The sequence below is a fragment of the Wyeomyia smithii genome, chromosome 1 (genome assembly GCF_029784165.1).
Source record: "Wyeomyia smithii strain HCP4-BCI-WySm-NY-G18 chromosome 1, ASM2978416v1, whole genome shotgun sequence".
In the NCBI taxonomy this organism is placed as follows: domain Eukaryota; kingdom Metazoa; phylum Arthropoda; class Insecta; order Diptera; family Culicidae; genus Wyeomyia; species Wyeomyia smithii.
The window spans coordinates 90809492-90831265 of NC_073694.1; the positions used below are offsets into that span (position 1 = coordinate 90809492).

A 21774-nucleotide genomic window follows, 5' to 3' on the forward strand; every position below is an offset into this window, starting at 1 on the left:
TCAAGCACAAAGATATTTTACATTTTTAATGTTATTTGAAAACCATGGGTTTCCATTGGCATTGAATATCTAATGATCTAATTCCAGTTAAAAGCAAACTCCTCACTTCTAGGTGGATATAATTTGATGCAGATGACTATTATTCATCATGATTCCATGTTGTATTATCAATATGAAAAACTGACAAATGCTCAAAAACTCGTTTTTGGTAACTTTAATAAAACACATAAAATTTTCGTAAGGCGACACCATAACTTTGACCATATTGTAACTTTGAGTAGAATGCACCAATTTCACATACCAGCATATGCTAAGAAAGGTCTCATCGAGTACTAAGAAAATCCTGAATCCTACTTTTCGACAGTTTGTAACATTTGCACAATACGAAAAAAACTACTATTTTTGTAACGCGACACCATAATAAAGGACCTGTTTTTAAATGACCTATCAATTGAATCTACAAAATAGCAGCAACAACTGCGCTTAGGCCATGAATACGTCCATGAACCCTTCACTTTCTGATGTATCAGATGCCCATAGCTTCAAAATAGTATCATTTAAGCATATTTTTAAAAATGGTGTCAAAACTATGATTTTTCTAATCTTTTATGAATATTTTAATTCAATCATTTTGTCCAGTTTTGCATGTAAATTCAAATGAAACAAACGTTTTTCCGTGAAGTTCAATTTATCCTCTTTCACATACACAACAGTTCTGGGTCAAATATGCAGTTTTAAATTTTGATGTCTTGGTGTAGAAGAGCTAGTAATGTGTCATATATATATATATATATATATATATATATATATATATATATATATATATATATATATATATATATATATATATATATATATAATATATATATATATATATATATATATATATATATATATATATATATATATATATATATATATATATATATATATATATAATATATATATATATATATATATATATATATATATATATATATATATATATATATATATATATATATATATGTATATATTAACACATATATACATATATATGTTGAATATGGAAGGAAGTACATTAGGGCCAACCCTGTTTAAACTGTTATGTGAATAACCTGAGAGATGTGCCCCCTCCGTGGAACCCTATTCATGTACGCTGATGATATTGTGCTTTCAGGTCTATTCAGGGACTAACGTGTGAACAACTCCAACAAGCCATCAACGACGATTTTTGTATGCTACAAGATTGGATGAACCTACACAAGCTGACGGTGAACATAGCAAAAACCAAATACATGCTGTTCAAAGTCCCTAAGAGTTTTACTCTGGACATCTCCTACAACGGTAATGATGTAGAACGAGTAGATGAATTTATGTACTTGGGGGTGTGGTTGGACAGTGAACTCAAGTGGACCCCGCATATTACTAAAATGGGTGCTAAACTTGCACAAGTAGCAGGTGTATTCAAAAGAATAAGTGACGTAGTCCCATTCGAGATTAAGCGAAATCTGTACTATACACTATTTCACAGTCACCTAGTATATAATATACTTATCTGGGGAGCAGCAAACAAATCAGCAATAAAACCTCTGCAAGTCATCCAAAATAAAGCAATTAAAAACCCTTTTTGGGTGTCCTCGGAGAACACCGACGGAGTTTATTTATGCTGCAAATCAACTACTGAAGGTCGAGAGTGTTTATACTACCATCGCTTGTCTGCATATTCATCAAATTCTTCGGGGTCTGTCCATACTAATACCGTCCTAAGCAGAGTTTCGGAACGACACCAGCATCACACTAGAGGCAGAGACAACATATCCACCAACAGAAGTAATACTACCAGGTTAGGAAAACACTCGGTGTTAAATAAGGCTACAGCCCTCTATAACAGTTTAAGTGAAGAGTTGAAATCGCTCACTGTAAATAACTTTAAATCACGGCTGAAAAACATTTACTAAATAAATCAATTCTCAAATATGTAGTCTAAGACCATACTGAAATAATCTAGTTTATAAACTGTACGGTAATATTTAAATAATGTCCGTTCTTTCGATAATGTTCTTTTTTGTTGTAAGAAAAAAAAAGCCAAACATATGTTAATTGTCAAGCTAGTCAGTCTCTATGAGCCCGAGGCTCCGGACATCATTATTTGTAAATAAAATATATATATATATATATATATATATATATATATATATATATATATATATATATATATATATATATATATATATATATATATATATATATATATATATATATATATATATATATATATATATATTTTATTTACAAATAATGATGTCCGGAGCCTCGGGCTCATAGAGACTGACTAGCTTGACAATTAACATATGTTTGGCTTTTTTTTTCTTACAACAAAAAGAACATTATCGAAAGAACGGACATTATTTAAATATTACCGTACAGTTTATAAACTAGATTATTTCAGCATGGTCTTAGACTACATATTTGAGAATTGATTTATTAGTAAATGTTTTTTCAGCCGTGATTTAAAGTTATTTACAGTGAGCGATTTCAACTCTTCACTTAAACTGTTATAGAGGGCTGTAGCCTTATTTAACACCGAGTGTTTTCCTAACCTGGTAGTATTACTTCTGTTGGTGGATATGTTGTCTCTGCCTCTAGTGTGATGCTGGTGTCGTTCCGAAACTCTGCTTAGGACGGTATTAGTATGGACAGACCCCCGAAGAATTTGATGAATATGCAGACAAGCGATGGTAGTATAAACACTCTCGACCTTCAGTAGTTGATTTGCAGCATAAATAAACTCCGTCGGTGTTCTCCGAGGACACCCAAAAAGGTTTTTATTGCTTTATTTTGGATGACTTGCAGAGGTTTTATTGCTGATTTGTTTGCTGCTCCCCAGATAAGTATATTATATACTAGGTGACTGTGAAATAGTGTATAGTACAGATTTCGCTTAATCTCGAATGGGACTACGTCACTTATTCTTTTGAATACACCTGCTACTTGTGCAAGTTTAGCACCCATTTTAGTAATATGCGGGGTCCACTTGAGTTCACTGTCCAACCACACCCCCAAGTACATAAATTCATCTACTCGTTCTACATCATTACCGTTGTAGGAGATGTCCAGAGTAAAACTCTTAGGGACTTTGAACAGCATGTATTTGGTTTTTGCTATGTTCACCGTCAGCTTGTGTAGGTTCATCCAATCTTGTAGCATACAAAAATCGTCGTTGATGGCTTGTTGGAGTTGTTCACACGTTAGTCCTGAATAGACCTGAAAGCACAATATCATCAGCGTACATGAATAGGGTTCCACGGAGGGGCACATCTCTCAGGTTATTCACATAACAGTTAAACAGGGTTGGCCCTAATGTACTTCCTTCCATATTCAACATATATATGTATATATGTGTTGATATATACATATATATATATATATATATATATATATATATATATATATATATATATATATATATATATATATATATATATATATATATATATATATATATATATATATATATATATATATATATATATATATATATATATATATGACACATTACTAGCTCTTCTACACCAAGACATCAAAATTTAAAACTGCATATTTGACCCAGAACTGTTGTGTATGTGAAAGAGGATAAATTGAACTTCACGGAAAACGTTTGTTTCATTTGAATTTACATGCAAAACTGGACTAAATGATTGAATTAAAATATTCATAAAAGATTAGAAAAATCATAGTTTTGACACCATTTTTAAAAATATGCTTAAATGATACTATTTTGAAGCTATGGGCATCTGATACATCAGAAAGTAAAGGGTTCATGGACGTATTCATGGCCTAAGCGCAGTTGTTGCTGCTATTTTGTAGATTCAATTGATAGGTCATTTAAAAACAGGTCCTTTATTATGGAGTCGCGTTACAAAAATAGTAGTTTTTTTCGTATTGTGCAAATGTTACAAACTGTCGAAAAGTAGGATTCAGGATTTTCTTAGTACTCGATGAGACCTTTCTTAGCATATGCTGGTATGTGAAATTGGTGCATTCTACTCAAAGTTACAATATGGTCAAAGTTATGGTGTCGCCTTACGAAAATTTTATGTGTTTTATTAAAGTTACCAAAAACGAGTTTTTGAGCATTTGTCAGTTTTTCATATTGATAATACAACATGGAATCATGATGAATAATAGTCATCTGCATCAAATTATATCCACCTAGAAGTGAGGAGTTTGCTTTTAACTGGAATTAGATCATTAGATATTCAATGCCAATGGAAACCCATGGTTTTCAAATAACATTAAAAATGTAAAATATCTTTGTGCTTGAAAATTAAAATAAAATATGGAAACGCGAATATATTATAATTTCAAAGATAGTGTAAAACAGTGTATTTGACTATTTTAACCTCAAATAGACTTATGATATTTCTTAAGCAATTGATTCAATTGCTAGGTTTAGTGTTTAGTTTTTCTTTGCTTTTTGGCGTAAATACTGCTTTAACCAACCATGTTATTTACGAGAAACACATCAACAATAATTATTGCCACATGACAGAGAACTAAACAGAAACCTCACGTACACTACATATACTCTGGTAATGTTTTTATTTCTAGTCAAAAATTGATAACGTATTATACCCAAACGATTTATCTAAATATCAAACGATGGAAACTTGTGGTCTTCAATGCTAAAATCTTCGAAACACGAAAACAACCAGGCTAATTACACTTCACTTCGTTCTTTGGAGAGTTGCTGAACACACGGTGGCGAACCAGCCTGTGGCTGACAGCCACCTTAATGAAGCCATAATAAAAAATTTTACAACATTCATTCAAACTCATCAAACTCTAGGTATATTATAAATTAACAATATTCCTACCAAACTCACTCAATACCTGATGGTTACGACACTACCTAATATTCCAACACACAAGCCACAACAAACCCCAAAAAACGGATTCATTTGTGTTTTTCACATATCTTTTCTCACTTTAAGTACATTTTGATATTTTTTTCTTGGAAGCCTCAACATATTTGCAATTTGAGGGCTATTTTGTGTAAGATTGTAGCAGAAAAATCTAAACGAGACGAGTTGCTCGCCGAGGCTGTCTCTATGAGCCCGAGGCTCCGGACATCATTATTTGTAAATAAAATATATATATATATATATATATATATATATATATATATATATATATATATATATATATATATATATATATATATATATATATATATATATATATATATATATATATATATATATATATATATATTTATTAATTATTTATTTATTTTTTTTTTTTTTTTTCTATGATAATTTCTATGATATATATATATATATATATATATATATATATATATATATATATATATATATATATATATATATATATATATATATTTTATTTACAAATAATGATGTCCGGAGCCTCGGGCTCATAGAGACAGCCTCGGCGAGCAACTCGTCTCGTTTAGATTTTTCTGCTACAATCTTACACAAAATAGCCCTCAAATTGCAAATATGTTGAGGCTTCCAAGAAAAAAATATCAAAATGTACTTAAAGTGAGAAAAGATATGTGAAAAACACAAATGAATCCGTTTTTTGGGGTTTGTTGTGGCTTGTGTGTTGGAATATTAGGTAGTGTCGTAACCATCAGGTATTGAGTGAGTTTGGTAGGAATATTGTTAATTCATAATATACCTAGAGTTTGATGAGTTTGAATGAATGTTGTAAAATTTTTTATTATGGCTTCATTAAGGTGGCTGTCAGCCACAGGCTGGTTCGCCACCGTGTGTTCAGCAACTCTCCAAAGAACGAAGTGAAGTGTAATTAGCCTGGTTGTTTTCGTGTTTCGAAGATTTTAGCATTGAAGACCACAAGTTTCCATCGTTTGATATTTAGATAAATCGTTTGGGTATAATACGTTATCAATTTTTGACTAGAAATAAAAACATTACCAGAGTATATGTAGTGTACGTGAGGTTTCTGTTTAGTTCTCTGTCATGTGGCAATAATTATTGTTGATGTGTTTCTCGTAAATAACATGGTTGGTTAAAGCAGTATTTACGCCAAAAAGCAAAGAAAAACTAAACACTAAACCTAGCAATTGAATCAATTGCTTAAGAAATATCATAAGTCTATTTGAGGTTAAAATAGTCAAATACACTGTTTTACACTATCTTTGAAATTATAATATATTCGCGTTTCCATATTTTATTTTAATTTTCAAGCACAAAGATATTTTACATTTTTAATGTTATTTGAAAACCATGGGTTTCCATTGGCATTGAATATCTAATGATCTAATTCCAGTTAAAAGCAAACTCCTCACTTCTAGGTGGATATAATTTGATGCAGATGACTATTATTCATCATGATTCCATGTTGTATTATCAATATGAAAAACTGACAAATGCTCAAAAACTCGTTTTTGGTAACTTTAATAAAACACATAAAATTTTCGTAAGGCGACACCATAACTTTGACCATATTGTAACTTTGAGTAGAATGCACCAATTTCACATACCAGCATATGCTAAGAAAGGTCTCATCGAGTACTAAGAAAATCCTGAATCCTACTTTTCGACAGTTTGTAACATTTGCACAATACGAAAAAAACTACTATTTTTGTAACGCGACACCATAATAAAGGACCTGTTTTTAAATGACCTATCAATTGAATCTACAAAATAGCAGCAACAACTGCGCTTAGGCCATGAATACGTCCATGAACCCTTTACTTTCTGATGTATCAGATGCCCATAGCTTCAAAATAGTATCATTTAAGCATATTTTTAAAAATGGTGTCAAAACTATGATTTTTCTAATCTTTTATGAATATTTTAATTCAATCATTTAGTCCAGTTTTGCATGTAAATTCAAATGAAACAAACGTTTTCCGTGAAGTTCAATTTATCCTCTTTCACATACACAACAGTTCTGGGTCAAATATGCAGTTTTAAATTTTGATGTCTTGGTGTAGAAGAGCTAGTAATGTGTCATATATATATATATATATATATATATATATATATATATATATATATATATATATATATATATATATATATATATATATATATATATATATATATATATATATATATATATATATATATATATATATATATATATATATATATATATATATATATATATATATATATATATATATATATATATATATATATTTTATTTACAAATAATGATGTCCGGAGCCTCGGGCTCATAGAGACTGACTAGCTTGACAATCAACATATGTTTGGCTTTTTTTTTCTTACAACAAAAAAGAACATTATCGAAAGAACGGACATTATTTAAATATTACCGTACAGTTTATAAACTAGATTATTTCAGTATGGTCTTAGACTACATATTTGAGAATTGATTTATTAGTAAATGTTTTTTCAGCCGTGATTTAAAGTTATTTACAGTGAGCGATTTCAACTCTTCACTTAAACTGTTATAGAGGGCTGTAGCCTTATTTAACACCGAGTGTTTTCCTAACCTGGTAGTATTACTTCTGTTGGTGGATATGTTGTCTCTGCCTCTAGTGTGATGCTGGTGTCGTTCCGAAACTCTGCTTAGGACGGTATTAGTATGGACAGACCCCCGAAGAATTTGATGAATATGCAGACAAGCGATGGTAGTATAAACACTCTCGACCTTCAGTAGTTGATTTGCAGCATAAATAAACTCCGTCGGTGTTCTCCGAGGACACCCAAAAAGGTTTTTAATTGCTTTATTTTGGATGACTTGCAGAGGTTTTATTGCTGATTTGTTTGCTGCTCCCCAGATAAGTATATTATATACTAGGTGACTGTGAAATAGTGTATAGTACAGATTTCGCTTAATCTCGAATGGGACTACGTCACTTATTCTTTTGAATACACCTGCTACTTGTGCAAGTTTAGCACCCATTTTAGTAATATGCGGGGTCCACTTGAGTTCACTGTCCAACCACACCCCCAAGTACATAAATTCATCTACTCGTTCTACATCATTACCGTTGTAGGAGATGTCCAGAGTAAAACTCTTAGGGACTTTGAACAGCATGTATTTGGTTTTTGCTATGTTCACCGTCAGCTTGTGTAGGTTCATCCAATCTTGTAGCATACAAAAATCGTCGTTGATGGCTTGTTGGAGTTGTTCACACGTTAGTCCTGAATAGACCTGAAAGCACAATATCATCAGCGTACATGAATAGGGTTCCACGGAGGGGCACATCTCTCAGGTTATTCACATAACAGTTAAACAGGGTTGGCCCTAATGTACTTCCTTCCATATTCAACATATATATGTATATATGTGTTAATATATACATATATATATATATATATATATATATATATATATATATATATATATATATATATATATATATATATATATATATATATATATATATATATATATATATATATATATATATATATATATATATATATATATATATATATATATGACACATTACTAGCTCTTCTACACCAAGACATCAAAATTTAAAACTGCATATTTGACCCAGAACTGTTGTGTATGTGAAAGAGGATAAATTGAACTTCACGGAAAACGTTTGTTTCATTTGAATTTACATGCAAAACTGGACAAAATGATTGAATTAAAATATTCATAAAAGATTAGAAAAATCATAGTTTTGACACCATTTTTAAAAATATGCTTAAATGATACTATTTTGAAGCTATGGGCATCTGATACATCAGAAAGTAAAGGGTTCATGGACGTATTCATGGCCTAAACGCAGTTGTTGCTGCTATTTTGTAGATTCAATTGATAGGTCATTTAAAAACAGGTCCTTTATTATGGTGTCGCGTTACAAAAATAGTAGTTTTTTTCGTATTGTGCAAATGTTACAAACTGTCGAAAAGTAGGATTCAGGATTTTCTTAGTACTCGATGAGACCTTTCTTAGCATATGCTGGTATGTGAAATTGGTGCATTCTACTCAAAGTTACAATATGGTCAAAGTTATGGTGTCGCCTTACGAAAATTTTATGTGTTTTATTAAAGTTACCAAAAACGAGTTTTTGAGCATTTGTCAGTTTTTCATATTGATAATACAACATGGAATCATGATGAATAATAGTCATCTGCATCAAATTATATCCACCTAGAAGTGAGGAGTTTGCTTTTAACTGGAATTAGATCATTAGATATTCAATGCCAATGGAAACCCATGGTTTTCAAATAACATTAAAAATGTAAAATATCTTTGTGCTTGAAAATTAAAATAAAATATGGAAACGCGAATATATTATAATTTCAAAGATAGTGTAAAACAGTGTATTTGACTATTTTAACCTCAAATAGACTTATGATATTTCTTAAGCAATTGATTCAATTGCTAGGTTTAGAGTTTAGTTTTTCTTTGCTTTTTGGCGTAAATACTGCTTTAACCAACCATGTTATTTACGAGAAACACATCAACAATAATTATTGCCACATGACAGAGAACTAAACAGAAACCTCACGTACACTACATATACTCTGGTAATGTTTTTATTTCTAGTCAAAAATTGATAACGTATTATACCCAAACGATTTATCTAAATATCAAACGATGGAAACTTGTGGTCTTCAATGCTAAAATCTTCGAAACACGAAAACAACCAGGCTAATTACACTTCACTTCGTTCTTTGGAGAGTTGCTGAACACACGGTGGCGAACCAGCCTGTGGCTGACAGCCACCTTAATGAAGCCATAATAAAAAATTTTACAACATTCATTCAAACTCATCAAACTCTAGGTATATTATAAATTAACAATATTCCTACCAAACTCACTCAATACCTGATGGTTACGACACTACCTAATATTCCAACACACAAGCCACAACAAACCCCAAAAAACGGATTCATTTGTGTTTTTCACATATCTTTTCTCACTTTAAGTACATTTTGATATTTTTTTCTTGGAAGCCTCAACATATTTGCAATTTGAGGGCTATTTTGTGTAAGATTGTAGCAGAAAAATCTAAACGAGACGAGTTGCTCGCCGAGGCTGCAGTAAAATGGCCCAATGTTTCATAAAGATACTGTTATTTTTGTTTGCCAGTCGAAAAGTGAAGGGTGATGAGTGATAGCTTTGCATAAACTACTTGTTTACCCTTGACTTCAAGAAAAACTGTATCAAAAAAGGTTAAAATCTGAATGAGATATAGCTTTTTTATGAACCATTCTCAGTACGATTAGGGGTAAAATAACATAAATCTGAACCCCCCATCGGCGTAACATTGAACTAAATGTAATTGTCATAGCATAAACTTATTGGTATTAACCTGAACAACAATCTTGCCGAAGATAGTATGACTAAAAACTAATCATGATGCCCACATTTACAAAGCTCGTATCTTCGTAACGCGACACCATTTGCAGGAGACTGTTTTGCGTAACGCGACACCATTGACACACCGAAATGTTTATGGGAACTTTTCGCTGAAAATTCAGTGTTTGCTATGTTGTAATATGTTATTTTGTGGATTTTGTCTCCGGAACAAATGTCTAGAAGAAACCAGGGTTCAAGAACTTACAGCAGAGCAGATATCTGAACGTATGCCATTGAAGGTTGAAAAACCGAAATTCAGCGATGGTGTCGCGTTACAAAATGTATCCGGTTACAGTGCATGATACAACAATCTAAATTGCTAAACCAACACGTCATAAGAAAGTACATTTAGTTGGCATTATTTACGACCCGTTTAAACATATGCTCTTCAAGCCAATTTCTAATATCCAGCCTAAAATGTACACCAAAGTCGGTTCCTCATGGTGTCGCGTTACGCTGGAATGTGTCATATATATATATATATATATATATATATATATATATATATATATATATATATATATATATATATATATATATATATATATATATATATATATATATATATATATATTTATATATATATATATATATATATATATATATATATATATATATATATATATATATATATATATATATATATATAAAGAGTATGCACTCTTAATTTACTTCAATTGAAATTGAATAGCATTGACTTAGAGTCGCACCGTTGCCTTGCCCTCGACTTTGCAGCAGAGCCGCATTGATATGGTTTGCAATTAGTATATATATATATATATATATATATATATATATATATATATATATATATATATATATATATATATATATATATATATATATATATATATATATATATATATATATATATATATATATATATATATATATATATATATATATATAAATATATATATATATATATATATATATATATATATATATATATATATATATATATATATATATATATATATATATATATATATATATATATAAAGAGTATGCACTCTTAATTTACTTCAATTGAAATTGAATAGCATTGACTTAGAGTCGCACCGTTGCCTTGCCCTCGACTTTGCAGCAGAGCCGCATTGATATGGTTTGCAATTAGAAGTTCTACGAAAAAACTAGTTATAATCCATTATTTGATGGTGAATGACCGCCGGTTAAAACCTCAACAAAAAAAATGTGTCAATGAGATATATAAGGAAAAAGACCTCTGAATTTCGTTCAGAGATTTGGAGGTAGGGCTCAAAAGTTTCGTTTTTTCGAAAGAAGTTCCTATTCTAAACTTGAGCACAATCGGACTTCGGGAAGTCGTACGGGTAAGATTATACTCTTTTACCAATGAAAAAATGTTCGATAGCAAAAAAAACTGTGATGCCAAATTTCTTAGAGATGCAAAAAACGTTAAAAACTAGTGTTACCTTAAACCTTAAAAAATCGGTTTTCTGGATATTTTTCAGCTGGTAAACTCTCTCAGCTTCAATTTATTTTTACCGTTGAGGACATTTTTCGAAAAACCGAAGCTTCTGAGCCCTACCGCTAAACGAAAATCGAAGGCCCAATTTCCCCATAACTTTTATTGGCCCCAGCTCGAGAATTCTTAAGCTCCAGAAAGTCTTTTATCGAAAATTTGTTTCCTGAGATAACATAAATGTTTTCCAGTACCGTAAAAGTGTACAGCGCATCGTTTCTATGTCTGTCTCCTGCATCTTCAAAATTGAGCTTTATAGCGTAGCGTTATTACTATCATAACATGTTAGACATAATTGTCCCACGACTTCTATTTTATATATCATGGCATTGTTGTGATAAATACATCAAATCGCCAAAAGCATGCGAACTTTGACAAACCAGTACTATGTTGTCGTATCATGTTCACTAACCGATCTAAAAATAGGCGAAATGGTGCCCATCGCTGATGGCAATGTATCGTACATGCCTTTGATGATGAATATGATATTCTTTGCTCGATCAAGACAAACGAAAACCTATGAAACAAATGAAAAGTCCCTAATTAACTAAGGAGGTGTAGAGAATAAAACATATTCGGATATTTTTGTATTTCAATTACGAACATTCCACTATCGCCAGTTAAACGTGTATCGAGTGCTATTCCTTACAGCACTTTTTTACCAGTGTTTGGGATGTCTGTCAGTTGCGGATGTTGCTTCTTCTTTCTTTGAAAATACCCTGCATTCTAATATTTTTGTGAAAGGACAATATCTACTACACTCAAAATAATTTCCACGTCATAATTACCGGAAAAGTTATGTGAATATTTTCCACTGTCATTTTCACGTAGATTTTACGTGATTGTCATTTGAGTTCATCATGATCTGGTGAAATGATTTATCCTATGAATCTTATACAGCAGACATATGCATTTTATGTGACTTTCACGTAGAATTCAACTACCGGTAAAATGGAAAGCATTCGATTATCTGCTAGCTACTGCGTTTCATACAACGTAAAATTTCCAAATTTTGTTTCCCCAATTCTTAAGAGACGGCAAATAGTTTTCAGAAATCATAGAAATATGTTGCTTGATAAATCGCACGGCCATGCAAAATCGCCGATTCGTAAATGAATCAAACGACGTAAAAACGGTCAAATATTACGACATTTGCCGGCGATAACTATTGTAAGCTGCAACTGTTTATGTATAGGAAACTCCTCGACCTTTGAACTAAATCTGTTTGAAACCTGTAAGCTCAAGGCTCGATGTCAAATTCGTACGGTTTTTCGAAAGCTCACTTATTGGCAAGCCGTCGAGAAATTCTATTTTATTGTCAGAGACTGAGTTAGACAACAGCTTCGCCATTTTGATTTCTGTGTATTTTCACATAGAGAGTTCACGCGATACTTCTTCTATGACGTTCACGTAGATACTACGTGATAAAACATAGTATGCATGTGATTTTCACGTAGATGTTATGTTTGTCACATAAATCACGCAAAATGACAGAAAATGAATATGTACAGGAAATTTCACGTAACAATAATGTGAAAAATATTTTGAGTGTATATAAAAATGGAATTCCGTAACGCTTGATCTTATTGATATTATTCCCTCAGTCTCTGAGGTGTACACACGCAAAGAAAAGTTGTAGTAAAAAGTGCTATTCTAAGGGTTAAAATAAACCGGCACACACCTACGTTTTATACTGATAACATGTCGCATTCATGATGACCAAGTTATTTATACTACAGTGTTGCAAAATGCATTGCCAAGTAGTTTGAACAAAGTGACGCGTTCACGATGAACATAGTTGTAGTCAGTTTTACTACAATATGCAAATGAATCAAGCAGTTGTTTTGACTGCCCTGCAGTCTTTTTAACCATTTTGATGTATGTAATGGTAGATTTAACTAGTAATATATTTAAAATGAAAATTGGCCTATAGTAATAAGGAACGCACTGTGTTTAGTTTAACCATGTAATTTAGTATTTTTAACCAGTAACTATTTGAAAACCTCACGATTTCGTAGCAGTTGTCGATGTCTGTCGAGGTCATACACAACCATGGAAACCGAAATGCTTTTAAATACTACAATTATTGAAGCGATTTTAAACATTCAACCACCATTTCTGTTTAAAATCTGTTTATTCATGTAAACCGTTTCTTAAATGTTTCACCCGCATATCTGCTACCAACAATAAAAATGCGGAGTACTGCTTTCGCCTTCTCGAATTCAAGCCGTACGCAACCTAGCTCGTTAGCGTACTCTTCATGAGTTGCGCATATGATGCAAACATCAGTTTGCGCCTGCAGTATTGTTGGTAGTTTCCCGACGGAGGTCCGTGCTGGCTTGATTGAACTTCTGAAATCCGTCAACGTTTAGCGAAATTTATCTTCAAGTGTTTTTTTCTCATTCTTACCGGCAATATTCTCCGGATCATCCAGCTGATGCTCGACGATAATATTCAGCTCCTCACAAGCGTTACCAAGCATGTTTTCCCTTCTTTTTTTAAATATAATGACCGATCACCAGTCGAATTAAATGCATACACTACCCGTCATTAGTTTGGAATCACTTTACTGAGTATTGCAACACCCAGTTTGAATATTGCAACACCCCGAAAGTTTAGCATCACTAGATATGGGCAGATTAATATAACTCCATCTCTTTATTCTGGAAACCTAGAGAGTTGTGGTCTTCGGCAAAGTTGCTCAGCAGATCAAGGACTTGTGATTGGGGGAGAGTATAGTTTGGAATTCAGCCACAACGCAGCGCTAGTGTGCATGTAATTTTGAGTATTTTGAACGCTATTTAGCTCAATAATCCCACCATTTAGAGAGTTGCGACTTTCAGCAAAGTTACTTAGTGATGCTAAACTTTCGGGGTGTTGCAATATTCAAACTGGGTGTTGCAATACTCAGTAAAGCGATTCCAAACTTATGACGGGTAGTGTATGCATTTAATTCGACTACGAGTGTAATAGAGTGTAATATTTACAATTGTTGCGTTTATATGTTGTAGTCAAATTTACTACAATTATAGTGATACGGTATTAATTTGGTAAGTTGAAAAAACTACAGAAAATGTTTAAATTTACTATGACATTTTTGACATCGACATTAGATTTTTTACCATAATGGGATTAAAATAACAATTTTTCCAGTCAATTCTACCCATATTTTACATGGTACAAATAAACGCCAGAATCACAGTCAGTTTACTACACCTGTTTTTTCAGTGCAGTAATCATCATTATTTTGAATCGTTCTAAATCAAAAATAATAAGCGGGAACATGTAGGTTTTTTAACATGAAAATGCTCGCTGATGTTCAGGAAAGACATTTGAGAAAAGTAATAGGTATCTAATCACTAAAACTTGAGTTAATATTCACAAAACTACGTAAAATATGCAAAACTATGACTTTCTGTGCTAAATTTGCCTCTAAATCAAAATTCAAAGCGATGATATATGATTCTTTTTTCACTAAAATGTTTGTTAATGTTCAGAAAAGACATTTGAGAAAAAATAATTAGTATCAGATCACTAAAACTTGAGATATTATTCACAAAACTACGTAAACATGCAAAATTATGACTTTTTATACTAAAAAGTCAAAGCGATGACACGTGATTCTGTTTTTCATTAAAATGTTCGTTGATGTTTAAGAAAGACATTTGAGAAAGAATAACAGGTATCTGATTACTAAAACTCGAGATATTATTTACAAAACTACGTGAAACATGCAAAATCACGACTTTTATGCTGAATTTGCCTCTAAATCAGAACAGTGATCTGTGATTTAAACTATAATAAAATGTTCGTTGTGTTTAGGAAAGATATTTGAGGGAAAAATAATAGATAGGGTGTGGGACTAGTTTGTCAGGGGTTTTCTTCGTCTTAATTTTTGCTTCATTCTAATGAGAAATATATGACGAAGAAAACCCCTGCCGAAGTAGTCCCATACCTTATCTGGTTATTTGAAATTTAAATATTTTCCATAAAACCACATAAAATAAAAAAAAGGCTCAATTTGTCGCTAAATCAGAATTCAAGCGATGACACGTGATTTTTTTCATTAAAATGTTCGTTGATATTCAGGAATGACATTCGAGATAAAAACCTAAATTAATCCACCTAGCGGTGAGACCCAGCCTTTCTCATTCGAACTTATTATATGTTAAAATAGATTTACATCAACACTTAAAAAATAAACCTTGATAATTTCTGCAGGATTTGTTATTCTATCTAAACAACAAATTTTCGGTAGCCAACAGCACAACTATACCGAACATTTGAAATATAATATTCACACACACATACATGCAAATAACATTAAATTCTTTCAAATACATGATGAGATTTTGTTTTTGATCGTGGTAAAATCGATTCGTTCTCATATACTGCGTATGAATTTTTAGATGTCAACTTTAGTCAGTAGATTTTAAATAGTTTATAATTAAATGTTGTTCCTTATACATTAATTTGAATGATCTTATTAGTGAAAATGAGATTCTTTAACGCAGTTGATATTACTGATAGTTTCTAAGGGGCATCCAATGAATGGGCAAACCAATCAATATGGGCTCTTGAAACCTGGATTATACCCAGTGGCCAGAATCTGACCTCAAACCCCATTTTTAATCCAGATGACCACTTCTGATTGCCTGATAATCATAAAATCATAAAATCCATCATAAAATTGCCGAACTGCCTGAGCTGGGTATTTCGATGGCGAAGGTGGCGACAGTTTCCGATCAACAGCCTAAAGTGACCAAATATCATGCAATACGATTTGGGGAAGCGATATGATACCCTGAGGCCAGAAATCATCTTCAAACGCCATTTTAAATTATTATACAGTAGCTCCCGGTTTCTGGAAACCAATCTAGAAGGGACAAACATTACGCAATGTAAGTTTTTCAGTACTCGGGATGATGCTCAGAGGCCAGGAATCAACTTCATACTTCATTTTGACTGCGACTTCCGGTTTCTGGAAAACATCCTTCAATTGCCGAATATAATCCAATAAAGGTATATCCACTCTTTGGATTTTAGAATATTGATGTTGTATTTGAAAGAATAATTGGAGCAGAGTATTTGAAATTTGACGTAATATTTGTACTAAATAAATAATTTTTCTATCATAATGACTCCTAATTTCGAACTTTGATCAAAGTAGCTAGTTTTAAACAGACTTTGTGTTTTGATTCTTTGTATGTTTGAGGAACAACCTGTTCGTTTGACACCTGTTTTCTTTAGATAAGTCGTGTCTTTGAGAGAATAGAATCTCAATATTTTTACAATATAACACATAATGGTTAGAATAAAAGTCCGACTACACTGGTCAACACAAGTGGGGCCCCGAAGGTCAAACTAAGACAAAATGAAAAATTATAGCTTTTCCTGTGATTTTTTTTTCTTTATAGGGCAACTATGTGAGCTTTAAAGCAACATTTTTTCGATTTTGTCAACCAGTGTTGTAATCTAATGAAATACGTACCAATAAAGCAACTAAATCTTCAATTTAAAACTTAGATTGTTGAAATCAGTCCAGCCATCTTTGGCAAAACGAATGAATTTAAAAAAGTTTTTTGAACACATTTCTTTTCATAACCTTCGAACTACATGTTCAATCTTCATAAAGTTTGTTATTCAGGGGTTTTGAAGACAGTTCGTTCATTTGATACCTATTTTGTTAAAATCGGTTGTGTAGTTTCCGAGATAATAAAGTTTCATAACTTTTACATTTTGATACATAATGTACCACTTAGTGGTGGCATGAAGTGTCGCGGACTCAATATTCAAACCTATGCATCGAGAGTGATGACTCAGCTTAACGATGAACGTAGCACATCGTCAACCAAGCAGCAAACGATGTGGAGTTATTTTATCAGCAACTACCACCCAACACCGGACGTAACCCGAGATGTGGCCTTTTACTTCGGACAGCCCGACATCACTGTGGAGAACAACATCTCCGCACATAACGTGGTGGGGTATACAATAGACACCCTATTCGTCATCGCGATTATCATCGCGATCATCGTTTGGCGAAGGCGCAGGAACGCGCGTCGCCTTAAGGAGTTGGAGAGTGCCGCGAGAAAGCTGCGTCAGGAACAAAATATAAGTTCAGTATGAACAATCGAGAAAATATAATTCAGTCTAATCCAGAAGTTGAACGTGTCGCGTTCTCATTTTTATCACAGTCCGGCGAAGCGAATCGGGTTCGTGCCGATTCGTAAGTCCACTTTGCAAAGTAAAAGAATCAATTTGGCAAACAGCCCTTGCGGGAGCGGGGCAGAAGTTTGAACGACATAACATTGGTGACCCCGACGTGATCAGCACCGGCTCGAATTTCGCGCACATATTGTGTAAAAGTCAAGTTGACTATCGTTTAACGAACTTAACGTCGTACGCGAGCCGCGCGTTAATCAGTGTAAACCACCGAGTCCATTGAAGTGTCCGTTGGTCTAGTCGAACAGAAATCTAAGTGTCTCAAGTGAAAACTACGCCATCGTGCCGTTAGTGTCATTAGTGAGTCACGCAAGGTTCTGCGTAGCCAGCGTAGGCAGTGAAAATCAATTGATCGCCGTCTGGTAAATTCGAACAGTAAATTCGTGTGAACAAATTAAAAACCTTGTGTCCTTTACTAAGTGAAAATTGAAACAATCGTATTATCAATAAAAAAAACTGAAAGAGCTCGCCGACGTGTGCCGCAATCAGCTATGCGCGTTGGAGGCAAGTGTAAAACGAATGACGACGGACGCGAAGAAATTGAAAGACCAACCCGCGACATTGGTCCAAGTGAAAACTCTAATCAGGATGCTGGACGGCCTTTACGAGCAGGCGTTCGGCATTCTGTTGCGGTTAGAAGGAATTGAAGGCCCCCAGCAACGTAGGGAGCCTTTAATGGCAATCTATTTGGTCGCAAAGGTGGAGCTGGAGGAGCAGGTGCTGCGAATTAAGCAAATAGCGCCAGAAAACTCCTCGAATTCGACACTGGATCAGACCATCTAACAGGCACAAGGGAGATTCGATCATCTACCGCGTATTGAGCTCCCCAGGTTCAACGGTTCACCGACGGAATGGCTTTCGTTTAAAAGCCGTTTCGAGAAACGGATATCCACATTGCAAGAGGACGCCGAAAAATTTGCATTTCTATGCAAATGCTTGGAGCAGTTCGAACCAGCAAAAAACTCCATCGAAGCTTTGGAAAATTCAGGCACAAGCTTTGCCGAGGCCTGGCAGAAGCTTGAGTCCAGGTTTTATAAACGTAGAATAGCTTTCGAAGGTTATTTTTCCAATCCAGTAATCCAACGACCTGCTGTTGGATTACCGATGTCACGATAAGGTGGTCACAGCTGACATCGCAAAAATGTATCGTCAAGTTAATGTTCACGAAGAGGACTCTTGGTTACAATGTATCCTCTGGAGGGACACGCCTATCGATGAGATTAGAGCATACCGATTGAAAACGGTTACATATGGCGAGACGGCGTCATCCTTTCTTGCGTGCCGCGCCTTGCACCAGGTCGGAGAAAAAATCCGCTCGCAACAACCGACCCCAGCAAATTCAAAAATGCTTCTATATTGACAATCTAATGATGGGGGGAAATTCAGCGAAAGGACTACTGAATCAACGAAAAGCGCTGGAAGCCTCACTGCTGAAGAGTGGATTTCCCCTACTAAAATGGGCTTCTAATGATCTCGGTATCATACAAGATGTGCCATCTGAAGACCTCGAAAAAGAGATACACATAGGTGATCATGACGTCATCAAATCATTAGGAGTGTCATGGGCACCACGAGCGGATGCCTTCCGATTCCTAGTGGACGATCAACATTCTGAAAAACACCCCATGATCAAACGACAACTAGCATCTGAAGTCCTGCGGCTCAACGACCCACTGGGAATCATGCAACCCGTCATCATAACAGCGAAAATATTGCTTCAAAGTTTATGGAAAATTAAACTCGGATGGGAGGATCAAATCCCGGCAGAAACCTTACATGAATGGAGGCAGTTAAAGAAGACACTGCCAAAACTTGCTGAACTGGAATTTCCACGTCAAGCTATCCCGAGCAACCCTGTGCACTTAGAATTGCATGGCTTCTATACGCGCTTACGGAGGTGTAATTTATGCTTTTGCAATCGATGCAAAAGGCAACAAGTCTATGAACCCGCTCTGTGCCAAATCTAGAGTAGCGCCGAAAAAGGACATCACTCTCCCACGAAAGGAACTAATAGGTGCTAAACTACTGGCGGAAATAATGAACCGATAGTCAGCATCGTCCCTGAGCACATCAACAAGGTTTACTACTGGTGCGACTCCCAGGTAGTTCTATCATGGATACATTCGGACAAGCAACATGATGAAGTGTACGTACGAAACCGAATAAAAATAATTCAAGAGTTATCCGACAAGAAAAGCTGGAGATACAACAGATCAAAACCCTGCAGACATCGTTTCGCGAGGAATCTCGGTGAGAAAATTGTTAACTACGAAGAAGCAACTGTAGCTGCATGCCACCGATTAGGCACTAGATGTGCAACCAAGTCACTCAAATCAGCAAACAACATTGATAGCAACAGCCGCTCTTGAGACATCGAATGCTCTCCCAGAGAGACATGGTCCATAGCTACAAACATTGTCATTCATTGAGCCAAACCGGAAGGCATTTCGCCTTATTACATCGAGCTATGAACAATTTCATGTCAAAATTTTCCAGATTAATCAGCAAGGGTATCCGCACAATGGCCATGACCGGCCCTTTGACTATCGACGAGCTAGAGGCAGGAATGCGCCTCATCATCAAAAACATGCAAGCTACTTGTCTTGAAGAAGAATTGAAAAGCATGCACAAGTCCGGTTTGCCCTCCAAACAAGGTCCATTACAGCACCTCAGTCCGGTTATCAAGGACGGCCTGATTCGAGTCACCGTCCGGCTCAGCTTTGCCGATCTACCAGAAGAACAGAGATATCCGGTGTTTATCCCAAGGGAGCACCCTTTCTTGAAGATCATCATTACACATCTGCATCGTTCCAACAACCATGCAGGCCTGGGAATGGTCCTAACTGAATTTCAACGCAAGTATTGGATGCGCGGGTCAAGGAAAAATGCACAGGCCATAATCCAAAAATGCGTGCTTTGCGTCCGGGCGAAATTCAAACAAGCAATGGGTCAACTGCCCCGACTCAGGGTTACCCCTTATACAGCATTCACTCACACCGGAGTGGACTTGTGTGGGCCATTTCAAGTCCTGCCGAGTCAGCGAGCAAAAACAAAGCTTACCGTATATGCTTGCCTTTCCGACAAAAGCAGTGCACATCGAAGTGATGGAAAACAAATCGCCGCATTGACGCGCTTCGTATCCCTACGCGGGAGACCAGAAATAATATACTCCGACAATGGGCGCACTTTTGTGGGAGCCAGCCGTGAGCTTTCTGAGCTCAGGAAGGTATATAATTCGGAACTATTTCAGCATGAATTGGTCGGAGTAGCGGCAGAACAAGGAATAAGATTTTCTTTCATCCCACCCAGGAGCCCAAATTTCGGAGGGCTGTGGAAACCAAACATAAAGGTGGCAAAGAGACTGTTCACTACAGCCGCACGAGGCTCAAGTTTCAACATACTGGAAATCCCGACGGTATTCTACCAGGTAGCGGCGATCATGAATTCACGGCTGCTCACATCGGTGCTCTCCGAAGCCGGAGTCCCTAAACCCTTGACCCCAGGTCACTTCTTAATAGGACGAGCAATGACTGCGGTACCTATTCCTCCTAGTCACCTGGAAGAACGAAATCTTGCAATGCGGCGGTAACGCATTCAAGTTCAAACGGCGCAATTTTGGCGCAAGTGGCAGAACAAATATTTGAAGCATTTGCGCTGTGTGGTGAAATGGACCAAGAAGCAACCTAATGTACAACTTGGTCAAATAGTTCTCATTGGCGACGACAACAACTCCGTGGCAA

General features: G+C 34.7%; 2 protein-coding genes across 2 annotated transcripts in view; both read left to right on the forward strand.

Moving 5' to 3' along the window:
* LOC129718319 (uncharacterized) overlaps positions 1-21774 on the forward strand; it is a 381616-nt gene that overhangs the window by 347791 nt on the left and 12051 nt on the right. The gene's annotated exons all lie outside the window — the stretch shown is intronic.
* On the forward strand, positions 20556-21623 carry LOC129716920 (uncharacterized). The gene has a single exon (XM_055666764.1). The coding sequence runs from the start codon at positions 20556-20558 to the stop codon at positions 21621-21623; it is 1068 nt and encodes a 355-aa protein (XP_055522739.1).

Excerpts from the sequence above, each read along its gene's own strand:
- LOC129716920 (XM_055666764.1), top strand. The coding sequence starts at position 20,556 with ATGGCCATGACCGGCCCTTTGACTATCGACGAGCTAGAGGCAGGAATG.